This window comes from Periophthalmus magnuspinnatus, chromosome 5 (genome assembly GCF_009829125.3).
Source record: "Periophthalmus magnuspinnatus isolate fPerMag1 chromosome 5, fPerMag1.2.pri, whole genome shotgun sequence".
Taxonomy (NCBI): domain Eukaryota; kingdom Metazoa; phylum Chordata; class Actinopteri; order Gobiiformes; family Gobiidae; genus Periophthalmus; species Periophthalmus magnuspinnatus.
Window position 1 is genome coordinate 10,791,343 of NC_047130.1, and position 21,636 is coordinate 10,812,978.

The 21,636-nt window shown below is 44.6% G+C and overlaps 1 protein-coding gene across 1 annotated transcript in view; it reads right to left on the reverse strand.

The window, feature by feature from the left end:
* Positions 1-3,747: 3,747 nt before the first annotated feature.
* Positions 3,748-21,636, reverse strand: part of LOC117370892 (dynein axonemal intermediate chain 1-like) — a 24,598-nt gene continuing 6,709 nt past the window's right edge. Inside the window, exons 6-22 of the mRNA XM_033966439.1 lie at positions 15,339-15,425; positions 14,598-14,678; positions 14,377-14,497; positions 13,985-14,028; positions 13,708-13,860; positions 12,234-12,344; positions 11,991-12,075; positions 11,330-11,444; positions 10,634-10,677; positions 9,411-9,658; positions 8,222-8,311; positions 7,193-7,262; positions 6,311-6,420; positions 5,792-5,940; positions 5,408-5,507; positions 4,789-4,968; positions 3,748-3,852 (exon numbers count right to left, since the gene is read on the reverse strand). Coding sequence (XP_033822330.1) covers positions 3,748-3,852; positions 4,789-4,968; positions 5,408-5,507; positions 5,792-5,940; positions 6,311-6,420; positions 7,193-7,262; positions 8,222-8,311; positions 9,411-9,658; positions 10,634-10,677; positions 11,330-11,444; positions 11,991-12,075; positions 12,234-12,344; positions 13,708-13,860; positions 13,985-14,028; positions 14,377-14,497; positions 14,598-14,678; positions 15,339-15,425 — 1,893 coding nt within the window. The remainder of the gene's footprint in view (positions 3,853-4,788; positions 4,969-5,407; positions 5,508-5,791; positions 5,941-6,310; positions 6,421-7,192; positions 7,263-8,221; positions 8,312-9,410; positions 9,659-10,633; positions 10,678-11,329; positions 11,445-11,990; positions 12,076-12,233; positions 12,345-13,707; positions 13,861-13,984; positions 14,029-14,376; positions 14,498-14,597; positions 14,679-15,338; positions 15,426-21,636) is intronic.

A 21,636-nucleotide genomic window follows, 5' to 3' on the forward strand; every position in this document is an offset into this window, starting at 1 on the left:
TTCAAGACTCAGGAGGCTTGACGAGTGATCATTTTGAGAACAGGTTTTTATTCTTGTGGTCCCCCCCAGCATGTCACACAACTCCCGCTCACTATACACACGTGTCTTCCTGTCTACGGGTGCCTGTCTGTTCTAACTTCAATACATCACAGGAATCACTTGCACTTAGTCCAAAACGCTGCTGCCTGACTTTAACAGGAAATAAAAAACATGAACACATCACTCCAATTCTTGCGTCTTTGCACTGACTCCCTGTTCATTTTAGAATTGATTGAAGATTTTATTGTTTGTTTTTAAAGCTTTGAATGGACTGGCCCCAGATTACATCTCAGACCTCATCCAAATTTATACGCCGGCGCGCGCACTGAGGTCCGAGGGCCAGCTCCAGCTCGTGGTGCCTAAGACGAGACTTAAAACCAGAGGAGACAGAGCCTTGTCTGTGGCTGGTCCAAAGCTCTGGAATGCTCTACCTCCTCACGTCAAAACAGCTCCCACTGTGGAGTGTTTTAAGTCTCGTCTTAAGACCCACTTTTACTCTCTGGCTTTTAACTCTGCATGAGTTGTATGGTCCTCTGTTGTCTTTTATTGATTTGTTACTATTGATTTTATTTGCTTGTTTTATTTGATTTTATTGTTTTATTGGTAATTGTTTTATTGCTTTTATATACATATTTATTATTTAAATTTTGCTATTTTTAGTCTAAATTTACTTTACTTGATTTACTTAACTAGTTGTTTTTATTGATAATGTATTTGTGCATTTGTGAAATGTGCTATATAAATAAAGTGGATTGGATTGGAATAAAGCAAAATACCAAATAGGGCAGTACTCCTATTATGCACATACCAAACATTGTATATCATATGTATATCACCTCCTTGTCACCAGCTGGACCATGCAGTTTTGATTAAATGAATGTTTAAGATGTGCACAGGCAGCAACACTGGGGCTATAGTTTTAACAGACTTAGACAGATCAGGGTCAGCATGTGAATACAGGGTCCACGCTTTGGTTGCTGCAACATTCAGCTGTTGAAGTTAATTCAGTTTTCTTTTTACAGATACGTGTTCCCTGCTGCAAATAATAATCATGCTCTAATTGTTTTCTCAAATCAGTAGACTTAAAATACAAATAATTCAGGTAAATACAAAATAAGAAAACCAATGCAAATCAAAAGCAGAATTTATTATTATTAGTCCATGTTTTCCTCGGCTCGTGGAAAACTGAATTTTGCCCGGTGAAGCTTCGCGCTTCGTGGACCTCACAGGCAGAGAATTGGGTACTGCGCTGCCAGAGCCAAAGCTGAAGACAGGTGAAGAGGTCTGGGCATGAGATCGTGTTAGATTGTGGATCCTCCCTGGTCTGTGGTTTTGTCTACCCTTATTTAACATCAACATTGAGACTTTAAACAACGTACGCAGACAGTTTGCAAACGATTGTTGTATGGGATACTACTGGGCATTTTACAATACAGGGCATGTTTACAAGCAAATGCACAGCTGGAGTTGAGCGTTACAGAGCGTGGAGCTTCTCGGTTTAGTCTTGGTTGTATACGGGAGCGAGATATGTCAGCCTATTGCGGGAGCTATAAAGAGCACTATCCACGCTGACCCTTTCCATTCACAGAGTGGGGAGATAACTCATCTGGCACAGCTATATCTCGGACCCGAATATAGCCTGGGGAACTGCTGTACCAGGCGTGGACATTTGACCACAGAGCACAGACGGCCTGTCTGCCCCATTTTCAGGACTTTCACCATGTTTTGTAGATAAAATAAGTGTGGAGCCGAATCTACACTGCATTCCAAATTATTATGCAAATTATATTTTTCCCTGATTTGGCCAAATTCTCGATATAATCATCATCATTTTCAAGTCATCAACCTTTAGAGTACAATTTGAATGTTATTGAACAAACCTGAAACAGTTTTTTTCAGAAAAAAACCCCCAAAAAACTTAAAATGCACTGTTCCAATTTATTATGCACAACAAAGTTTCAAACCATGTTATTGTTATAAAGAACTGAAAATGGCCATTTGTTTATTTTTCAATTAGAAGCATTCGCATATTACTGATATCAAAAGCTATTTCAATCAAAACATCTTAACAGGTTGAGTTACATTTTAACACAGGATCTGTTATTTGATAGGAGCTTCACATTTCTTGCATCCATTGAACTTGTGAGTTTGTGGAGCATTTCTGCTTGAATTTCTTTGCAGGATGTCAGAGTAGCCTTCCAGAGCTGCTGGTGGGATGTGAACTGGCTCCCTCATAGATCTTTCACTTGAGGATGCTCCAAAGGTTCTCAGTTATGTTGAGGTCAGGGGAGGATGGAGTCCACACCATGAGTTTCTCTTCATTTATGCCCATAGCGGCCAATGATGCAGAGGTATTCCTTGCAGCATGAGATGGTGCATAGTCCTGCATGAAGACGATTTTGCTACAGAAAGCACAGTTCTTTTTTTTTTTGTACCATGGAAGAACGTGGTCAGTCAGAAACTCCACATACTTTACAGAGGTCATTTTCACGCTCTCTCTCCCCATGATTCCGTCCCAAAACATGACTCCGCCACATCCTTGCTGATGTCACAGCCTTGTTGGGACATGATGGCCAACCACCACTCCATCCATCTGGACCATCCAGGGTTGCATGGCACTCATCAGTGAACAAGACTGTTTGAAAATTTGTTTAAAAAAAAATTGCTATGACCAGCACATAGTCTCATTACATCAATTTGTATCTCTGCTGTTGGAAGTTCATGATGCTAAGTCAGATTATAGCATGTCTCACCAAAGAGGAAAAGGGGCGATACTTTAAGAAGGCAGAAGTTTGGGTCTTTGACATTTACCTACTGCCTGGTGAGTCATTCACACTGCTAAAAAGCAGAAAAAGGTTGCCAAAACTAACTTTTGCAGACATTTATGTTTACCTCATCCATAACCGCTCTCTGTGTATCAGACAGTTCCTGACAAATTGGTAATTTATAAATTTGATATATGAATATGAAAAAAGTATGCATATAAAAAAGTCTTAAATAATTCCTCTCTTATTTGTGTGCATGGCAACGGTATTAAAGATGCACTGTGTCATTTTTCTGTAGAAGTCTGTCACTGGATTGTAGATGATAGATTACTCTGACTGTAATCATTGTGTCACATAGATTTGGTTCAGACTATGGTGGAGTTTAAATGTTACTTAGTGCCTGTATTTTCTATTTAAACAGTTTTTCTTCCAACACTCTAGTTACTTTGCCATATTGTGGAATTTTTCAGATAAAGCAATTACATCTCCATCTTCCATTAGAAAACTTACATGGTGAGCCTTTAAAGCAGGGTAAATAAGGCTAAAAACTACTAGACCTACATAATATGTTCTGAAGCGAAATTTTGAGTGTTGAGATGAACAGATGAATGAGTATTGACTTTAAAAACCCAGAGGAACACTTTCTGGAAAAGCAGAGCACCACCAAATGAATCATCAGGTGTAAAAGAGTGTTGAGCTGTGCAAAGGGAGGATTACTGAAGCATGTGAATGAAACAAAACATGACTCCAGGTATGTTTCTGTTGTTTCATATGTTTAAAAGTTTAAAACATCAAAGAATAAATGCTTTATTTTACACAAAAAATGCACTGGCATTGATATGACATTTGTATTATAGCTTTAAAGGGTATATTTCAGATTAGTGTAGATTTTAGCCTGTTAGCTGCTCTTCGCTCCTGTGTTAGCTCTTGTATTAGCCCTGTATTAGTGCACAGAGTTAAGTTCTGAGTCCCTGAGCGGAGACAGCAGCCTCTCCATCTTGGCAACTTCGACCTCTGGACCTTTAGACTGCTCCTGGTGCTTCTTCGTCTGAAACAGAGGAAAACACACGCAAGATGTTTTATCTTCTGTTTGCAGGAGGAGATGGAGCAGGAGGAGAGGAGGACGAGAGCAGGAGGAGGAAGAAGAGAGGAAGAGAGGAGGAGGAGGAGGAGGAGGAGGAGGAGGAGGAGGAAGTAGTAGTAGTAGTAGTAGTAGTAACGGTAACAGTAGCAAAAGTAGTAGTAGCAGTAGTAGGAGTAGTAGTATTAATCCTTAGTAGCAGTAATAGTAGTAGTAGTAGTAGTAGTAATAGTAGTAGTAGCAGCAGTAGTCTAGCAGTAGCAGTGCTGTTTATATTCTATATATTCTATATTCTATTCGAGTGAGGGGTATTTTTAAACTGTTGAACATTTAGAACTGGGGCCTCACAGAAAGTGAGAGGGAAGAGAGAGAGAGAGATGGAGAGAGAGGGAGGGAGACAGAGAGATATGAAGAGAGAGAGAAGGGGAGCAGGGAGACATCTGAGGAACACAGCAAGAAATCTAATCTGAATGAAAGGGGGGACTTACACTCCCCCCACCTCCTTACCCCCCCCCCCCCACACACACACACACCCACACCCATCCCTACACCCACACCCACACACACACACACACCCACAGACACACACACACACACCCCCACACACCCACAGACACACACGCACACACACCCACAGACACACAGACACACACACACATTATTTTAAGCCTGCATCATGTGTGAAATGGCTGAATATGTGACCCTCAAGACACAGGATGCTGTCTCTGGTGCTGAAATGTCTCAAGGAATTAAAGTGATGGTTTATAAAAGAAGGTGATGAGGAGGAACAGACGGTGCAGAGGAAGAGCAGAGGAGGAACAGAGCAGGAACAGAGCAGGGGCAGAGGAGGAGCAGAGGAGGAGAAGAGGGTGCAGAGGAGATGCTTGGGTGCAGAGGATGTACCTTTGGCTGTTTCCTGAGGTTAGGAGACAGTTTAAAGCTGCTCACATGTCCTCTGTTATCCCCCACGATGAGGATGGGGTGCAGGGGGTTAAAGGTCACGTGTGTCAGGTGCTTCTTGATGGTGACTTGTTGTTGACACAGAGCCTGGTATTTGTTCACATTCAGGTCAAAGACGTGGATCTGACGAGACACACAGACAGATCAAGAATATTTGTATCAAAAATCAGATACTAATCAATACTAAAACTAGTATCGAAACTAGATACTCATTGTATCGATACTAAAAAAGGTCCATTGACAGGACAGAAATTAACCTTTCCTGAATATCTTTAGAATGATCTTGAGTTGTATCAGAACAAGTATAAGACACATAGACGAGTATAGACCCATGGACCATTATGGAACCTACTGGACCACTGAGAGATTACACAGATATAAGGCCACATGGAAATAGAAAAGAAAGTACTAGCATTTAATGTTGAAAATCACATTCTAGTGTCAAAACAAAGAGTGTTTTTTATTATTATTGTGGTATCGGAATCGGTATCGAGTATCAATCCTGAGAGGAGAGGAGAAGAGGAGCAGAGGAGGAGGTTAAAGGAGGTTTATATATCCTTACTATCCCATCTGTAGTGACAGCTGCAAACACAGTGGAGGAGTACGGGGCCCAGGATACGTCTCCCACAGCAGAGCGAAGGTCAAAGGTGAACATGGGAGCACTGCAGAGAGACAGTAGAAGAGAAGCTTACTCTTGGTGTGATATGACAAACTTTACTCCTAATGTGCTGTATTTGTGCCACTGAAATGACCTGTGGTCCTTCACTCCTGAATCTGAACATCTGCTTTAGTGTAAATACATATTACAAAGAGGAAGAATGATCCGCTAATCCCAGCAATCACATCAGCTCTAAGTGTCAGGCCTAATGACACAACAGTAGTAGTAGTAGTAGTAGTAGTAGTAGTAGTAGTAGTAGTAGTAGTAAATGCAGCACAGTAAAAGTACCTGACAGTGTGGTCCCAGATCTTCACAGTCCAGTCTGAGCTGCAGGACATGAAAACTTTGGGATGAAACTCGTTCCACTTCACTGAATCTACAGCCATCACATGAGCGTCATATACGTCCAAGTACTGACATGAGCAACTCTTAGAACACTGTAACAAGAGAGAGAGAGAGATGAGGGCTGAGGAGAGGAGAAGATGAGAGAGGAGCAGAGAGAAGGAGAGGAAGAGAGAGGAGGAGACAGCAGATGCCATCACATGAGTGTCGTATACGTCCAAATACTGACACGAGTAACTCTTAGAACAGTGTAATTAGAGAGAGATGAGGGATGAGGAGAGGAGAAGAGGAAAGAGAAGGAGAGAAAGAGAGAGGAGGAGCAGAGCCAGAGGAGCAGACAGGAGCAGACAGTAGCAGAACCAGAGGAGCAGACAGGAGAAGTGCCAGAGGAGGAGAGGACGCAGAGGAGAAGAGCTAGAGGAGTAGAGCGAGAGGAGCAGACAGGAGCAGACAGGAGCACAGTACCTTGTAGATCTTTCCTGTTTCGCTGCCCACAAGGAAGAGGTCGTCGATTTGTTTGTGGACGTCAAAAGAGGTGAGACAGGCTGAAAACACAATCAGAGCTGGGTCAGATGGAGCAGGGGCCAATATAACTCTATGGGAGATTTACTATTTTTAAAGAAGTCTCCAAAATTCTGTTCATTATTAGTTTAGGACTGACTCCACAAACTTGTCATATTAATCTTATAGCATGAAGTCCATTCAAATAACAAAAATCACATCTTTGGTGCTGAATAATGGCACCTCTTTCTGAAGTAGATGTTAAAAATCATTTGACTTTTGTTTATTTAAACTGACAGAGAAGACACTTGCGTCAATGTTTGTTTCATGTGTTTAGGCCCAGTGATTACACAGATATTAACCATAAACCAAGTCTCTGCATCTGACAGTTACACAGCAAACTACACCTGACAATTCTGACCTGTCTCCAGCTCAGGTTAAAGCACAGGGACTTTACAGTGTGCTGATGTCAGGCCAACAAAAAACTGAGGCTAGATGTAGTGTCACAATACTACAATTTCAAACTCGATTTTGATACTAAGGAATAGACTTGATACTCGATACCAACTCCCATACCATGATGATAGTAAAAAACACTCTTTCTTTAGACAATAGAATGTGATTTCCTACATTAAATGGTAGTACTTTCTTTCCATGTGGCCTTATATCTGTGTAATCCCTCAGTGGTCCAGGTAGGTTCCATAGTTGTCCATGAGCGATACCTGCTCAAATGAGTATCTAGGTTCAATATTAGTTTTATTATTGATTAGTATCTGATTTTCAATACTTTGGACATGTCCAAAATAGATGATATTTTGAGTAAATGTGTGTTGAGTTTTGAGACGTCACCGTTGATGGTCTCCTTCTCGGACAGGCTGACGGTCAGGTAGATGATGTCACTGTGCACCAGCTCATGCTTAGAGAAACATACAGGTCAGAGAAGTGGAGGTAAAGTGCATTTGACAGATTGTTTGTCTAATTGTGACTGAGATCGGTGAGTAGTATCTGTGCTGAATATTTATCACAGTTTTACATCAGATAAGTGGCAGTTTGAGAAGAAAAGTATAAAACTACAGGAAGTAGTGCTGAGTTGTAAAAGAGAACCCTCTGCCTATGTCATCAACACTCCATCCAAAATGCAGAGACAATTTACGCACAAAGAAGACATGTTTCTGTGTTTCATTTAACTAAACAAAGCTGTTGTCATTTATTTTTATAAGTCTAATCATAACTGTTGTGTCATTTAGAGAAGTTCTGGCCCTTGCTTACATTATGTTTCCTAGGTAACAGTTATGGAATTACCTCTATGTATGTCAAATCTGTCCAAATCTGCCCTCGTCCAACCAGGAAGTAAAATTATGAACTTCACCAAAATAAAAGAAAAAATAGAAAGAAAAAAAAAACTAGGCAGGATCTTTAGTTACACAGACATTGAAGTCATTACAGATTTTAATTGATTTGGAGCTGACATCATCAACATTCCCTGGAGGTGTGATTCTAACTGTCTGCACTGACTCTGTCTGAAGCTCTGTTAGTCAAGTTAGACTTTAACCTGAGCTTTGTTTTAACACAATCTGACCATAAAGAACTGACTTAGCTGAACTACAACAGATGTGCTGATTTGTGTTGTTAAAGAAATCCCTCTCAAATAGCATTACAGTCACAAGCTAGGTAACGTTACAACTGAAAATGTGCTGTTTCCATTTCCATTTTTTTTATTGAGTTTTCAGACAATCTAAACAGTTTTTGGCTGGGTTTGCTAATGTGTGCATTGTGTCCCCATGGAAACTCCTGAACATTCCAACACAGACATACATGAAGAACACCCCCAATGTGATGTTACTTAGTATAAAGTATCAATATGACATTCCTGACCTTGACCAGAGTCCAGCAGACCACACGGCCATCAGACGACACAGAAAAGAAGTTGTGGTTGTCGTCCATGTCGTCGTTCTGCCACTGAACCTAAGAAAAAACAGGACACTGGTCAGGAGGAGGATCTGTTTGATTTGCAATGCCACGGTCAGCGAGAATTTTGATGCTAACTGCTGTGCGTTAAAGAGGGGGTATTTTACTTCTATGGGGTATTAAAAAGGGGTATGTTACTTAAATAGGGTATTAACTGCTAATGCATAACATTTAGATCACAATGTTACCTTTTATTGATTTGAAAATACTATATTTGCCCAAAACAACGCATTAACATGTTTTATAAGTTTCATTTTTGTTTTTGACACTCTCCCCTCCCTTTGCTCTTTGCGATAAGTCACTCCCCCTTCAGAGTGACATCACAACACAATCAGTGTGCATCCCACTAATGAAACTAGTGCATATCACATCAGGTTTGTCAAGTTTCAGTGTATTGTTTTGTAGCATGTTTTTATATATTTATGGAGAATTGTCATGTGGGAGCATGGGTGGCGTAGGCTTGTGGGAGGAGCCTTGAACAGGATCATACTGCTAATCAGATTGCCTGTAGTTCCTGTCACCTGGCACACAGGGTTGGTGTGTAGTACCTATAGACTGTATAGATAAATGGACATATCTATCCCACTAGCCATCGCATTCCAAACAAGGAGTGAGCATGGGCGTGCTTCCAGCTCCATCTGCTCCAATTCACTTTCTATTGTGACTGATGTTGTCAATCTCATCATTCTGACCTTCAAATTTTGGATTTAACCCACTTAACATGATCCTGGGTTTCTTATTTCACTATTTTGGCCCTAAATCAAGATATGAACCGATGAGATGCCTTCTTTCTCCAAGGTTGTTCCTGTTAGTGCTATCAACAGCTTTAATTGACAGCGTTGCTAAGGGCCTGCCCCTGCCAAACCAGCAACAGCATCGCTCCTGATTGGCTCTTTGTTTGCTATGATACCCCCGCTCGGATTTCCAAAAATGGAACTGGGCTCCAGTTAGCCGCTATAACTGCTACCCTTGATGAGCTTATATAGGCTATGGAAGTACCTCGGCTGCCACACTGGATCAGTGTAGTATCTCACCTGCCACACTGGGTCGGTGTAGTACCTCTCACCTGCCACAAGGGATTGGTCTAGTATCTCACCTGCCACACGGGGTCGGTGTGCTTGCCGCTCCTGAACGTGCTCTTGTACAGGGGGGCCTGGCCTTTCACGTGAAGGTTAAATACGGCCACAGAGCCATCGTAGAAGCCCGCTGCTGCCAGGTGGGTGCGCTGCTCATGCACGTCCACACACAGGACACCAGACCATGTGAAGTAGATATACTCCGGGTACGATGGGTTTTTCAGAGAGTAGAACAAGAGCAGCCCACCAGACTGATTGTTAAACTTGTCTGAAGGAATAAAAGAAGTATTACTACAACTATAACTACAACTAATAGTACTAATACTGATACCACTATGACCATTGCTGGAAACTACTCCTAGTACTACTACTATAAGTACTATTACTACCTATACTACTACTACTAATACTACTACTACTAATACTACTAATACTACTAATACTACTAATACTAATAATAATAAGCCCCTCCCTGAACCACCACCTTAACGTGGTGGTTTGAGCATCCGAATGATCCTGGGGGCTATGTTGGCAAACTGGGGGCTATCCATGGCAAACAGGTCCTGGGGAATGGGTCAGACTAAGAGCAGTTCAGTAGCCCCTTATATTGAGTGGGAGCCAGGCCTGGGGTGGGTGCTTGCAAGTGATCGCCTGTTGGTCGGGCCTTTCCCCACAGAGCCAGGGCTCAGCCCGAAAGAGCAACGTGGGGCCGTCCTCTCGTAGACCCACCACCCGCGGCAGGACCTGTAAGGGGCCGGTGCATAGAGATCTGGGTGGCAGTCAAAGGCTTGGAGTCACTGGGAGGGGTACTAGACAGTGCACCGACCAGGGACTCCATTGTTCTCCTGGAGGACTTCAATGCCCATGTAACAACAGTGACACCTGGAGGGGCGTGATCAGGAAGAATGGCCTCCCTGATCTGAACCCGAGTGATGTTTTGTTATAGGACTTCTGCGCTATTAGTACTATTACTACAGCTACTACAGCTACTACTACTGCTACTACTAATACACTATTACAGCAACTGGTGGTTAAACTCACCTGAAACAAAAGTACTGTTACTACTAATAATACTACAGTTTAATACTACTACACTCCCACTAAACAGGTTAAACCTATATGAAAAAAAAACTACAGCAACTGGTTACAAGAGCGAAAAGTGCCATTACTTATAAACTACTACTACCACCACTCGTTTCACTATGAACAAAGCTCAAACTGCTTTAGTTCCTGTAGTCCTCACATGAGCCCATTCCAACGGCGAAAAGATCGGGGTACTTCTTATTCCTGGAAACAAACAGACAGTCATTAAATGTTCTGTCGATTCTTTTGTCACTTGGTTTGTTATAAGATTAAGGACTTTAAAGCTACAGTATGCAACTTTTTGGAGTTGGCATGTTACGTCCTTGTTTACAGGGAAATAGTAAACATAGTAAACACCCCCCATGGAGATAGATACATTTTTTGCCATACTGTGGAATATTATAGCCAAAGGAACAACATCTCCATGAAAACAATCTGGACGAGGCTCCACCAGGCCAAATAAGAGTTACGTTTGTGGAGATACCAGCCCGCTCAACACAACATGAACATGCTTTTATTTTAGTCTATTTTTTTCCTAAAAAGTCACATACTGGGGCTTTAATGGAAATAAGGAAGAGATCAGAGAGTAAATGTATGATTTTGTATGAAATAAATAAATGTATGAAATGTGTGATTAAGTCCAAGTTTGGTCATGATTCATATAAAAATATTCCAACTTAACTTTGGTTCTTTTTATATGCTTGAAAAGAACTCAAGTTAATCATGTAAAGTCAGAAGTTTGTCATCATTTTTAAGAGCTAACTAATGTTGTCTGCTTCCTCTCAGAGTTCACACTCCTCTGTGATCGCTTAAATGTTGTTTTTATGGTTGTACTGGAGCAGTGAATGTACTGTACCAGCAGAGGGCAGTGACGGACAGCTCCTTGGCCTTGTCGAACTGAAAGTTCCATAGAGGAAGCAGCGTTCCCTCCTGTCGCCCCTCGTCCGCAGGATCCTCAAAGTATTTAAAATCTGGGTATGAAAATTAAAACTGAACCATAACCACAGAAGCCACAAACAGGACATCAAAATATTTAAAATCAGAGACCGAAACAAGAGCAGAACCAATAAACCTTGACTAGTGTTGTCAAAATCAGACACTAATCGATACTAAAACTAATATCGAAACTGGATACTCATTTGAGCAGGTATCGATACTAAATCACATTCTATTGTCTAAAGAAAGAGTGCTCTTTATTATCATTGTGGAATCGGAATTGATATTGAGCACCGGATCTATTCCTTAGTACTGAAATCGAAATTTTAGTATTGTGACTACACTAACAAGGACAGAGGTCCCCTCTGTCTCTGTGGGGTCATATTCTGTATAAAAGCTGCTAACCCTGTAGTTTAGATCTGTAACAAACATGTTCTGAAATGTGATTCTTGTATTAGTTTGTCAGCTCAGATTTCAGGCTTTCTGTCTATTCTTCTAGGCATGTTTAAAATGTGAACTTTGAACAGAATCCTATTAATAAATCAGAAATCGTAAACATAACACAAACACTCAGGACGCACCATGTAGAATTGAGTCAAATACGTTATGGTACACCATCCGCTCCATGATCTTTGCAGCTTTGGAAAGTTTGTTCAGATAATCACCCTGGAAATACAAGATCAGGTTTAGTCCTTGTTCCAACCTGGTTCAGACCTGGTTCAGTCCTTGTTTAGTCCCAGTTTAGTCCTGTTATAATTCCGGTCTAGACCTTGTTTAGTACTGGTTCAGACCTGATATAGTCCTGGTTTAGACATGGTTCAGACCTGTGTGTCTGCTGTCAGTCTCTTCTCGGTCTCCTCTCTTTTGCTCTCCTGTTTGTCCTTGTTTCTCTCTTGTTTGTCCAGCTCCTTTACATATGCATCATAAATCTCCCGCTGGAGCACAATCACACAAACACACAATAATATTATGAGTGAGATGATTTGATACAGACAGACGCCCAACAGTTCTTAGTGTAAGTCGAACGTTTTGAAATTGAAATGCTTGATGTGAGTTCAGATATAGTACCTGGTTGGCTGTGTTGTCTTTTATACAGTAAAGTATCTGGTTGCTGTATGTTGTTTTATAAAGTAAATTACCTGGTTGGCTGTGTCTGAGAAGGTGCTTTTTGGAGGAGGCTCAGTCTGACAGCTCTTCTCCTGAACAACAAAACAAAACGCATGTTTAATATGAACCTGTCTTCCAGTTTAACTAGTGCTCAGGACACGTCTCTCTCACTGAAAATGTACTATAGACTGTAGGCTTACACCTGTGAGGGTAGTTAAGTATCATATTGTACCCTGAGAGAGTAGTTAAATATCATACTGTGCCCTGTGAGTGTAATTAAATATACTGTACCCTGAGAGGATAGTTGAGCATCTTTGAAGCTCTCTCACTGAACTGTATATTGTATTCTTAAACGCATTAGACTTTATTCCTATACCTGTATGGAGTTATAGTAAATGAAAAATTCTAATTGGTGAACTGGAAAAGAGGTTTCGCTGCTCATCCAAGCTGCTTCTTCAGTTCTGGTCAGATTGCTTCCCAATCTGAAGGGAAGAGCTACCTACACTGAAACTAAGGTCACACATGTACACCGCGCATCATTCACCCCAAACACCGCACCATATGCCACGTGAGAGTCCATCAGCAAATCACTGAATTTATTTCTATGACAATGTGCTTCAAGCAGACAGAGCCCCGTGAATATGTGAGTACATGGTCTTTTCTTTGGCTAAATACACCATGAAGACTGTACTTCATGGTGGTGGACGAGAAAAAGCTTTTGGAACAACACACAGACAGACCCAGGAGTACCGGCGCAGACAGAGGCAGGAGGAGACTAGTCTCCTTCTGGAGACTGACATTAGGTTGATCCAAATTGCCTCGTCAGACGAATGTGTCAAACATTAGCTCTGCAGTTCCCATTCATAGAAGTGATCTGAGCACTTTTTTGCTAAATATGACTCAGGCACAGTTCACAGTTAGTGTTGTTCAAAAGACTTAGCCTACAAACAGAAACTGTAAACAACAGGTGTGTTCAGATAGATTTAAGGCAGTGTCCACCAGCAATCTGACCAGAACTGAAGAAGCGACTTGGATGAGCAGCCTCACTCTACAACTTTTTGTCCAGTTGACAGAATTGAATTCTTCTTTTACTATGGATCATACCCAAATGACTGAGGGAGTTATGCTGTTATTAATACACATGTTTATACCTGTATAGAGTTATGTTAAATTAAATACACATGTTTATACCTGTGTAGAGTTGTTGAGTGTCTGTGTGGCTTTCTCGCTGAAGTTAAACTGGTTTGTGAGCTTCTTGTGAGGTTCTTTTTTGTCTAGTTTTGAGGCGGCGCTGTCTGGTCTGTCCTCGTCTGCAGGCTCCTCCCCTTCCTCCACCGGAGTGGCCTGCACACTCACATGGAAACACACTCAAAATCATATCGATTTAAATGTCTTAAAACAGCATATACACTCTCTTATCACAAACCACTGTTTTTATTGTCTTTAAATGCCTTCATGTGTAACTAACCGGAGTCTCTGGTTTCTCTGCCTCATGTTCCACCTCCACAGATGCTAAACATAAAAAACAAAGACAAATGATTTTTACATTTATGGTAAACTGTAGGCTCAGATCATTCACAATATCAGGACTTTAGGTTCCCCTGATGCGCACATGTATTACAGAGGAATTAATAAATAGATCAGTACTAGTTTATCTCATTTGTCGCAGCAGTAGTAGTAGTAGTAGGAGCAATAGTAATATTTAGTGGCAGCAGTGGCAGTAGTAGTAGTAGCACTAGCAGCAGTAGTAGCATTAGTGGCAACAGTAGCAGTAATAGTAGTAGTAACAGCAGCAGCAGCAGCAGCAGCACTAGCAGTGTTAGTAGCAGCAGTAGTAGAAATAGTAGCAGTGGTACTGACCGATGAGCGTCTCCTTGGCTCTGAGCCTCTGCGCCTCCTCTGAGTCCTGGTGCAGCAGACTCGGCTCCAGAACAAAATGAACTGCGAGCTGGCTCATTGTGATATGTTTGAACGTGCGCTCCTGAGAACAAGACCTGGGTTAGACTGGGTTCAGTCCTGGTTTAGACCTGGTTTAGTCCTGGCTTAGTCCTGGTTTAGTCTTAGTTTAGTTCTGAACTGACCTTGTAGCTGTAACGTACGATGTTGTCTGGGGCATGAGGGTTGTTGGCTGTGAGAGTCCTGGTGAACTCCTCCTTCAGCTCCTACACAGACACATGGGTAAGGTTATGGTCCACTTTATATGTCCTCTGCATTTGACCCATCCTTCAGTGACTCTTGAGTTAAACCTGTCAGGAGCTGTGGGACCCATTTTCAGATCTTGTGCTAGTCTTGGTCAGGACTACCTTAGTTGAGGGATTTGCCCTATTGTGCATGTTTTGGGCTGGTGGGGGAAACCAGAGGAAACCCACCCAAACACAGACAGAAAATGCAAACACACAGACACAGAGAACACAAGCAAACTCCACAAAGAAAGACCCAAGAGGAGAACCAGGGACCTTATAGGTTTTATTATCATGCAAAAACAATATTAACAGAGAACATTTAACATCATGGTCCTTAAAGGAATATTCTGTAACTTTCCTTGGAGGGAGGCTTGACCCTATGGAGATGTCAGTGTTTGGAGACAAGCAGGTGGTAGACACTCGTCTAGGAGAGTGACATAATGTACCTTTAAACATGTCCTGAAGTTATAACTGTTCTTTAGTTGTCTTTGGTTCAAGTCTGGTTTTGAAATCCAAAGGAGTCCAGAACTGGTTTAGTCTTGGTCTAGAAAAGGGACCCTAGTCACTCAAAGACATTAGTAGGGCCAACCCTCCTTTTAGTCCACTTTTAGCTCTGGTTTAGTCCTGGTTTAGACTTACAGCCTCAGAGAGCTCTAGCTGGTCAGTAGGCTTCACTGCAGTGCTGTGGGTGAAATCATCCCCAAAGTCTGCGGCCTCCAAACCGTCCTCAAGAAAAAGACACAACACAACAAGTTACTCTTACCTCAAGCCAACTGTGCCGCTGATGTCATAAACAATCCCTGAGGGTGTGATGCTAACTGTAGGCACTGCTCTGTCTGAAGCTTTGTTACTTAGGTTAGATTTAAATCTGAACTTTGTTTTAATTCAATCTGACCATAAACTCAACTGTTTTAGCTGGAATTACAACAGGTGAGCTGATTTGTCCCGAACCGCCACCTCCCTTCCCGAACCGCCACCTTAACGTGGTGGAGGGGTTTGAGCACCCGAATGATCCTGGGAGCTATGTTGTCGGGGGCTTCATGCCCCTGGTAGGGTCACCCATGGCAAACAGGTCCTGGGAGACGGGTCTGACTAAGAGCGGTTCAGAAGCCCAGCATGGAAAGTAAAAGATCAAGGCCGGTTACGTCGCCCGGACTGGCGTTACCGGGGCCCCACCCTGGAGCCAGGCCTGGGGTGGGTGCTCGGCAGCGAGCGCCTGGTGGCCGGGCCTTTCCCCACGGGGCCCGGTCGGGCCCAGCCCGAAGGAACGACGTGGGGCCGTCCTCCCATGGACCCACCACCTGCGGGAGGAGCCATGAGGGGTGGGTGCGGAGAGATCCGGGCGGCAGTCGAAGGTGGGGACCTCGACGACCGGATCTCCGGACATGGAGACTAGCTCTGGGGACATGGAATGTCACCTCGCTGGGGGGGAAGGAGCCTGAGCTTGTGCGGGAGGTTGAGCGTTACCGGCTAGATATAGTCGGCCTCACCTCCACACACAGCTTGGGCTCTGGAATCCAACTTCTTGAGAGGGGTTGGACTCTCCATTTCTCTGGCGTTGCCCGCGGGGAGCGGCGGCGAGCTGGTGTGGGCTTGCTCATTGCCCCACAGCTCAGCCGCTGCGTGTTGGGGTTCACTCCGGTGAACGAGAGGGTCGCGTCCCTGCGCCTTCGGGTCGGGGACAGGTCTCTCACTGTTGTGTCGGCCTACGGGCCAAACAGCAGTGCAGAGTACCCGGCCTTCTTGGAGTCCCTGGGAGGGGTACTAGACAGTGCACCAACCGGGGACTCCGTTGTTCTCCTGGGGGACTTCAACGCCCATGTGGGTAACGACAGTGACACTTGGAGGGGCGTGATTGGGAGGAACGGCCTCCCCGATCTGAACCCGAGCGGTGTTTTGTTATTGGACTTCTGTGCTAGTCACAGCTTGTCCATAACAAACACCATGTTCGAGCACAAGGGTGTCCATCGGTGCACATGGCACCAGGACACTCTAGGTCAGAGGTCGATGATCGACTTTGTTGTCGTGTCATCTGACCTCCGACCGCGTGTCTTGGACACTCGGGTGAAGAGAGGGGCTGAGCTGTCAACTGATCACCACCTGGTGGTGAGTTGGATCCGCTGGCGGAGGAGGAAGCCGGACAGACCTGGCAGGCCCAAGCGTATTGTGAGGGTCTGCTGGGAACGTCTGGCGGAGCCCTCTGTCAGGGGGGTCTTCAACTCCCACCTCCGGGAGAGCTTCTCCCTGATCCCGGGGGAGGTTGGAGACATGGACTCCGAGTGGGCCATGTTCTCCACCTCTATTGTTGATGCGGCTGCTCGTAGCTGTGGTCGTAAGGTCTGTGGTGCTTGTCGCGGCGGCAATCCCCGAACCCGGTGGTGGACACCGGAAGTAAGGGATGCCGTCAAGCTGAAGAAGGAGTCCTATCGAGCCTTGTTGGCTCGTGGGACTCCTGAGGCAGCTGATGAGTACCGGCGGGCCAAGCGTGCCGCGGCTCGGGCAGTCACAGAGGCAAAAACTCGGGGTTGGGAGGAGTTCGGGGAGGCCATGGAGGAGGACTATCGGACGGCCTCAAAGAGATTCTGGCAAACCGTCCGACGCCTCAGGAGGGGAAAGCAGTGCTTCACCAACACTGTTTACAGTGCGGGTGGAGAGCTGCTGACCTCGACTGGGGATGTTGTCGGGCGGTGGAAGGAATACTTTGAGGATCTCCTCAATCCCACTGTCACGTCTTCCGAGGAGGAAGCAGAAACTGGGGACCCAGGGGCGGACTCGTCCATCACCCTGGCTGAAGTCACTGAGGTGGTTGGCAAGCTCCTCGGTGGCAAGGCTCCGGGGGTGGATGAGATCCGTCCTGAGTACCTCAAGTCTCTGGATGTTGTGGGACTGTCTTGGCTGACACGTCTCTGCAACATCGCGTGGCGGTCGGGGACAGTACCTGTGGAATGGCAGACCGGGGTGGTGGTCCCTCTGTATAAGAAGGGGGACCGGAGGGTGTGTTCCAATTACAGGGGAATCACACTCCTCAGCCTTCCCGGTAAGGTCTATTCCAGGGTGCTGGAGAGGAGAATCCGACCGATAGTCGAACCTCGGATTCAGGAGGAGCAGTGTGGTTTTCGCCCTGGTCGTGGAACACTGGACCAGCTCTATACTCTCCATCGGGTCCTCGAGGGTTCATGGGAGTATGCCCAACCAGTCCACATGTGTTTTGTGGATCTGGAGAAGGCATTCGACCGTGTCCCTCGTGGTGTCCTTTGGGGGGTGCTCTGGGAGTATGGGGTCCGGGGCTCTTTGCTAAGGGCTGTCCGGTCCCTGTATGACCGGAGCAGGAGCTGTGTTCGCATTGCCGGCAGTAAGTCAGACCTGTTCCCAGTGCATGTTGGACTCCGCCAGGGCTGCCCTTTGTCACCGGTTCTGTTCATTATATTTATGGACAGAATTTCTAGGCGCAGCCAGGGGCCGGAGGGGGCCTGGTTTGGGAACCACAGGATTTCATCTCTGCTGTTTGCAGATGATGTTGTCCTGATGGCTTCTTCGAGCCAGGACCTGCAGCAGGCACTGGGGCGGTTTGCAGCCGAGTGTGAAGCGGCTGGGATGAGAATCAGCTCCTCCAAATCCGAGGCCATGGTTCTCGACCGGAAAAGGGTGGTTTGCTCTCTCCGGGTGGGTGGTGAGTCTCTGCCCCAAGTGGAGGAGTTCAAGTATCTCGGGGTCTTGTTCACGAGTGAGGGAAGGATGGAGCGTGAGATTGACAGGCGGATCGGTGCAGCGTCTGCAGTGATGCGGTCGCTGTATCGGTCCGTTGTGGTAAAGAAGGAGCTGAGCCGGAAGGCGAAGCTCTCGATTTACCGGTCAATCTACGTTCCTACCCTCACCTATGGTCATGAGCTTTGGGTAATGACCGAAAGGACAAGATCGCGGATACAAGCGGCTGAAATGGGCTTCCTCCGCAGAGTGGCCGGGCGCACCCTTAGGGATAGGGTGAGGAGCTTGGTCACACGGGAGGAGCTCGGAGTAGAGCCGCTGCTCCTACACGTTGAGAGGAACCAGCTGAGGTGGCTCGGGCATCTGCTCAGGATGCCTCCTGGACGCCTCCCTAGGGAGGTGTTCTGGGCATGTCCCACCGGGAGGAGGCCCCGGGGAAGACCCAGGACACGCTGGAGGGACTATGTCTCTCGGCTGGCCTGGGAACGCCTTGGGGTCCCACCGGAGGAGCTGGAGGACGTGTCCGGGGTGAGGGAAGTCTGGGAGTCCCTGCTTAGACTGCTGCCCCCGCGACCCGGCCCCGGATAAGCGGAAGAAAATGGATGGATGGATGGATGGAGCTGATTTGTGCTGTTAACAAGTCCCTCTCAAACAACATTACAGTCACAAGTTAGCAAGCATTAGCCAACAGTTTTTCAGTTAGTCACTTTCACCTCTTAGTTGAATATCAAACTCCTGAAACCACAAATGCTCATATTGATCACTGGCTCCTGAATGTGTCCTGTTTAAATCTATTTTGTATTTTTTCTAAAGTTTTCAGACTACTACATCTTTTTTGACTGTGTTTGCTCATGTGTACATTGTGTCACCATGGTAACTCCTAAACGTTCCAACATAGAAATATATGTTGTACATTTGTACAATACATAATGCCTCATTGTACATGCAGAGCCCTATAAATGCCAATTTAAACATACTGAAGCCTCTAGCAATATTATTGTTAATGCCATTGTATACTGTATTTTATTTTTTTATTTTTGTTTTAAAAAGGAGAAAAAAAAAAAAAAAGATAATAACTGTTAAGTTAGCCTGTCGTAGCTAAAGCATACCGTCTATGAGGTAAAGACGGAAGTTTACAGATGTTTTTAAATCATAAATATTTTTATACTCACCCTTCTCTTTGCTCCTTTCGTTGCATTTCGATTTGGATTACCCTGTCAATCAAATGTGACATTTTATCTAAAGTTTTTAAAAGCTAGTGAAGGCTAACGTTAACACAGGTATTCGACTCTTAAACTTTAGCTAACGTTTTAAACTGTTATTTACCTTTCGAGATGAAGCCCCGATGGCGACGTTCGGCACAGACATTTCTGGAGTTTAATATTGTGCAAATATAAATATTTTTTTTGTAAAATAAAATAAAACCTGAGTGTACGTTAAATGTCCGTTTGTCACGCTGCGCGTGCGCGCGTCTCCATGGCGACGGGATACCAGCGCTCACACACGTTTGCGCAGTCCAGGAGAGGGACCTGACTGCACAACTACACCACAACTACACTAGTGATGGGATTTCAGCTCTTTTATGAGATCAAAATCTTTTGGATCCGTTCATTCCAAAAAAAACGCCTCTGTCTCTTTTACATGTTATTTTTATGACAGAAGTAATTGTGAGAAATAATTTAATCTACAAACTAATCACAGAGAGAAATGAACAAGGCTCAGAATTGTTTCAAATGGTTCAAAATGTGGAACTGCTTTAGTCCTGGTATAGTACAGTTACGGCTCTTTCAGTCCATGTTTTTCTCTCAGCTCTGCTCTGTTCCTCGTTGAATCGCTAAGGTTGCTATCCGGGCGCTTACATGGTGCCAGAATTTTAAATAGCGTATCCTAACATTTCTGATATTTTTGGACTAGACCAGTGGTTCTTAACCTGGGTTCGATCGAACCCTAGGGGTTCTTTGAGTCAGTCTCAGGGGTTCGGCGGAGGTCAAGACACACACCCGACCACACACCCGACTCATATGATTAGCGGACTGCGAGCGTCTCCAGACGTTGGCCTAATTCAACAAATGCACCCTCTGATGTGTCTATCGAAGTACCTGCCCAACTTAAATGAGCCATTTAAACGGCATAAAAACATAAAACGACATAAAAACGAAGAAAAGGAACAGACTTTGCTGTGAAAATGACATGAGAGTGGCACTTGCCAAGGTGAAGCCACGCGTTTCTGAGCTAGTCTCTCAAACGCAACAGCAGAAGTCGCACTGATTTGCAGTAAATACTCATTAGCGCAGGGGTCGGCAACCCGCGGCTCCGGAGCCGCATGCGGCTCTTTCATCCTTATATATAAGATGTCCTTATATATAACATGTCCGGAGTTGGAAGCTTATTGTGATCTTGAAATATTAAAATACAATATATTTACAATATGTTTTCTTATTTTTCGTTGATCAAAATAAGCGTCACACTCGCGGAACAATGTTAAAAACAAATACTACTCACGCCTCACAGACACAGACACAGCTCACAGTCCTGCGTAAAGACACAGCCCTGATTTTCAGACGCTGTGCGCACAGGGGTCAGCAGCAGGTGGATCATCTCCGATGTAAAACTGTCGCCCGTCACTCATGACGCGCTAATAAGCTTGTCCGTAGATGTATAATGAAAATCCTGAGAGGAAATCGCCACAGAAATCTATTTGATGTAGTAACAAGCACTGGTCCCTCCAAACTGCGCGCGTGCGCAATTGCGCACTGCTGATACGGTCTCCGCGCACAGAAAATCTGTGCTGAGCACAAAAAAATCGAGCCGGAGTTGAAACTAAAATAAACACACAACAATTCATTCTGCGCTATTTTTCAGTGTGAGTCAGTGAGTGTGACCGGTGACGAGCAGCTCCAGACAATTATGTGATTCACATACGTATTTGCGCATCTTATCAACGTCATTGACAGGCGTCCTCGTGTCCCGCTCCCAGTGTTTAGGGTTAGGCGATGTTTAGCCGATGTGACCGATGTGGAGTGAAGACTCGCTAATGATTCTAAGTGTTTAACCCCTTAACGTTCCGACGGCCCGCCCTCGGGCAAAGATCCGCGCGTAAAATTACGCGCGCGTAATTGCGTAATTTTACGCACTGTTTTGTAGTAGTTTTGCGTTTTAAACATGACGAAACGGACAAAAGAAAGGAAGTACACTGTGGATGTTTGTACAAGTTAAACTAGAGGCACCTCGG